The sequence below is a fragment of the Phoca vitulina genome, unplaced genomic scaffold, assembly GCF_004348235.1.
Source record: "Phoca vitulina isolate PV1807 unplaced genomic scaffold, GSC_HSeal_1.0 scaffold44, whole genome shotgun sequence".
Classification (NCBI taxonomy): domain Eukaryota; kingdom Metazoa; phylum Chordata; class Mammalia; order Carnivora; family Phocidae; genus Phoca; species Phoca vitulina.
In genome coordinates, this window is record NW_022589747.1 from 1,635,023 (window position 1) to 1,639,077 (window position 4,055).

The window sequence follows — 4,055 nt, forward strand, 5'->3', positions numbered from 1 at the left end:
ATCCAACCTTGCCAATCTACTGGCTGCGCAACCTTGAACAAATCACATGTAATGAATCACATGGACAAGAAGAGGTGATACTGACAAGAAGAACCATAAACACAGGATTTTGTGATGATTAAAAATATGCTTGGAAATACCTAGACATTGGTCCTCAAAACATAGATTCCCCACCTAATAGTTCTGTATTTTTTTAACTCTTAAAGTAGCGTTAAAGGCATTGATTTGGTATGGTAAAAGGTCTGGTCACCCATCCCAGTGTGTGATGGTTTTCCACACCACCACCAATTCTCGGACACCAGCTGGGTATCCTGCAGATGTTCTCTATTCCGACATCACCTGCCTGGATTTAGCATCAGACCCCACAGGTTAAGGGCTCCATCCGATAAGACTGCCTCTCCCCGACTTCAGACGTCAATGTCAAGTGCAGGTGATCACCTGGGCTTCTGTAGATCCGAGATTCCAAAGACCCCTCCTTGGGTTTGGTTAATTTGCTAGAGCAGCTCACAGAACTCACTTTCTTCCCTAGATCACCAGTTTATTATGAAAGGATAGAACTCAGGAGCAGCCAGATGGGAGAGAAGCATAGGGCAAGTTCTGGGGAAGCTTCCATGCCCCATCAGAGCACACCAGTCTCCTCTCCCCACATCTCCACGTGCTCACTGACCCGGAATCTCTCTGAACCCTGTCCTTTTGGGTTTTTATGGGGATTTCATTACACGGGCATAACCGACTAAATCATTGACCATTGGTGATTGATTCCCCCTTCCCGGGACTGAGGTCAGCAGAGGAGACAAAAAGTTCCAACCTCTAAATCTGGTCAGTTTACCTGGCAACCAGTCCCCATCCTTAGATGCTTTCCAAGCATCACTCCATTAACATAACAACAGACACCTTCATGCTCTCACCACTTAGGAAATTCCAAGGGTTTGAGGAGCTCTGTGCCAAGAATGGGGACCAAGACCAGTATTTTTACATATTTTAAATTATATGTTTCTTATTATAAATCACAATATCACATGTGGCCAATGCAATCACGTATGCGAAGTGCTTTGCACCCTGCCTGGTCCAAATTGAGAGTAAGTTCTTAATACATATTCACCAGACAATGAAGATACTCATAAGGAGAAGGAGAAAAGACCCCTTCCCAATGAAGTTTTATATAATTCCCAACAAAATTCCATCTTGATTCGTGACATATTGTATCATATTTTTAACTTGTATCTAAGCTGACTAAGCCTCAAAAGAGGATGACAGTGCTCACCTAAGAATATTGCTGCACAGAATAAATAAAATCCCGCATGTAAAGTATTCTTCTTCATATGTGATATGATAGTAGCCCAGAATAACTGGTGTTATCATTACGACAGTTGCTATTACGGCAGAGGTAAAGCATGCTCAATGAAGACAAACCTTAAAATACAAATAACAACAACAACAAAAAAAAACAGTAAGTACCAAACTAAACATCCATCCCTCAGAAATAATCACAGCTACCATGTTCAGACTTATCAGACCTCTAAACCAGATTTTAATAAGATGTTCCCACTGGCAACTACCCACCCCCACCACCAAAACAACCACCCCAAAACTTGTTAGAGCACCGGGATTTGGGTAGATTGATTGAAAAGTCATAATATACACAATGTACTAGTTTTACCAGATACTGAAGCAAGATACGAAATAATCGTGAAAAAGAACCAAAGGAAAGTAAGGTGCGTGGAAAACCATGCAGAATATTGAAAACTAAAAGTTCACACAGATCAACTAAGGTATGTTCCCCAGTCTCATGCCCCCCACACCCGCCCTGACACACAACCATGAAGCAGTGAAAAACTACGTCTACGTTAGTTTTATGCTGTGCGTAACCAACTCCTGCAAATTTACAGGATTAAATTTCTGGAGGTCAGTGGTCTGAGCAAGGGTTAGCGGAGTCTCATTACAGCTCAGCTCGGAGACCAGAGTCTCATCATCCGATCAGACCTCATCAGCTCTCGAGCCCGAAGTCCAAAGTGTCACCATGGATTACCACCTAAATCCAGACCCAGTGAGGCTCCTGGGTGCAGCCCATTATGTGTAGCTCCTAAGCCACAGCTGTTTTCCATCTGTGGACTAGAACTTAGAGCCATGTGTCCCCAGTGCCCCACAGGCAGAAAACAATTGCTGGGGACGTCCTGGTTCAAGGAGGAGGATGGTAAAAAGGAGCTCACTGGCCCATGGTCGTTCTGAAATCCAGCTGGGAACACAGGGGCTCTGGGGTAGGCTTCTCCCTGGCTCTCAGCTCTCTGGGCTCTGCGTCCCACCTGCCAAGCCATCATTGCTTCTAGGCAGCACAATCTTACCACTGAGTGGTTTCACCAGTCTGCTTCCTGCTAGTAGAATGTAGGATTCCAGTAGCCTCCTGTCCTCCTGTCCCTTCTCTGTCCTTAGAGTCCAAGTTGGCTGTGTTTGTGATGAAACAATTTTCTAAAGATCTTTGTGGGTTTTCCATGGATTATACCCCATTAGACAAGAGCCACATCCACAGATCTTTCCAAGATAATTCCAACTCCATCTCTGGCACCTGCTCAGGTCCTTAAGCCTCCTGAGAGGAACACACACTTCATCTCTTTCAAGAGACCTTTGTGTCTCTTTCAAGAGACCTTTGCGGGTGTGGCCGATCACATGCTCAGGCTTTTCTTTTTTTTTTTTCCTTGTTTTGCTCTCACTGAGGTTTTATTAAATTGCTATAATTCTCCAGTGAACAAGTTCATCTACGTCAAACGAATTTCAAATCATGCATAAAAATCTAAGGAAATTGTTTGTGATGTTATCTTTATGTATGGGGCTAAGGATTCTAGGAATAATCCCAACAGCAACTCACTGGATGGTCCTTCTGCATATTACTCCATATCTTCTGTCTCATTTCAGACTCTCCTTTAGAATTTGTCTTCCCCAGTTTCATTATCATTTTATCTATGTGGCTTTTTGTGGCTTGCAACAGAATTTCCATGGTGGGCCAAAGGTCATTAGGTTTGGAAAGATCCCAAACAAGAACAATAGAAAATGTCTGTAAGGTACCACTCGTGATTGGTATGCTGATTAAGTCCAATAAAGCGGTTCCTCCACCTAGTTCCCAAAAGTGAGCGGTATCTTTTGGTATATCACGCCCTTCTGCTCTTCTTCCGCACGTATGTTCCAAAGCTGAGGTTGGTTTTGGTGGCTCATCCCTGTCAAGACCCCTTAGAATAATAGTAGTCTTTCTCCCATTTTTACTTCCAATGAAGAAAACAGATTTTTCTCCAATTTCAAGTCCATCACCTTCACTTCCACTACTCCCACGTATTTCCACTTTGGCTTTTGTGATTTCCCAGAGAGTTTCACTGGGCATCGTGGCTCGACAGCCCCAGCGTCATGGGCTCAACGTTTGGGGCCAGCTTAAAATCAGGACGCCAGCAAGCTCCGAGACCTGCCGGATTGTGCGGGTGCTCAGACTTTTCCTGATGCAAGTTTCCAGCAGTTAGTTCTCACAGTTAGGATCCTTTGACCTCTGGAGAGGCTGAGAACTTCCAGAATCACCCGGTTCTGGCTCCTTCCAACAAGTTCGTCCTTCGATGCCTCACTCCCTCTTTCATCTCACTGTCGGCAGGAAGAAGAAACCAGGACGCACCTTCCACATTCTGCTCTCGCAAATCTCCTTAGCTGCTCAACCAAGCCCACTGCTTGCAAGTCGTTCTGCACACATCACTTCAGGATGCGATGCTGTCAAGGTCTCTGCCAGCACATAACAAGGACCCCCTTCCCTAGTTTCTGATCACACGAGCCTCACCTCCTTCTGAGCCATCACCTACGTGTCCTCAAAGTCCAGATTCTGCCAAGAGCCCGCCCCACACATCCTCGGCTTTCTGCAAGATGTTTCTCAAAATCCTTCCACCCTCTGTCCACAGTGCATTTCCAGAAGGACTCACACAATTCTAGCCCCTCGCGTCCAGGTGCTTCTCTATTTATGACAAACTACACAAACTTCCTGCCTTAAAATAACACCAGTTTGTTATCTCACAGTTTCTGTAAGGGAG

The 4,055-nt window shown here is 44.8% G+C and overlaps 1 protein-coding gene across 1 annotated transcript; it reads right to left on the reverse strand.

Annotated features, from left to right (window-relative positions):
• Positions 1 to 2,836: 2,836 nt before the first annotated feature.
• Positions 2,837 to 3,452, reverse strand: LOC116648479 (cytoplasmic dynein 2 light intermediate chain 1-like). The gene has a single exon (XM_032430470.1). The coding sequence runs from the start codon at positions 3,368 to 3,370 to the stop codon at positions 2,837 to 2,839; it is 534 nt and encodes a 177-aa protein (XP_032286361.1). The 5' UTR covers positions 3,371 to 3,452.
• Between the last annotated feature and the right edge of the window lie 603 nt (positions 3,453 to 4,055).

What these genes read in the sequence shown, in the direction of transcription:
- LOC116648479 (XM_032430470.1), bottom strand. Translation starts at nt 3,370, where the DNA reads ATGCCCAGTGAAACTCTCTGGGAAATCACAAAAGCCAAAGTGGAAATA.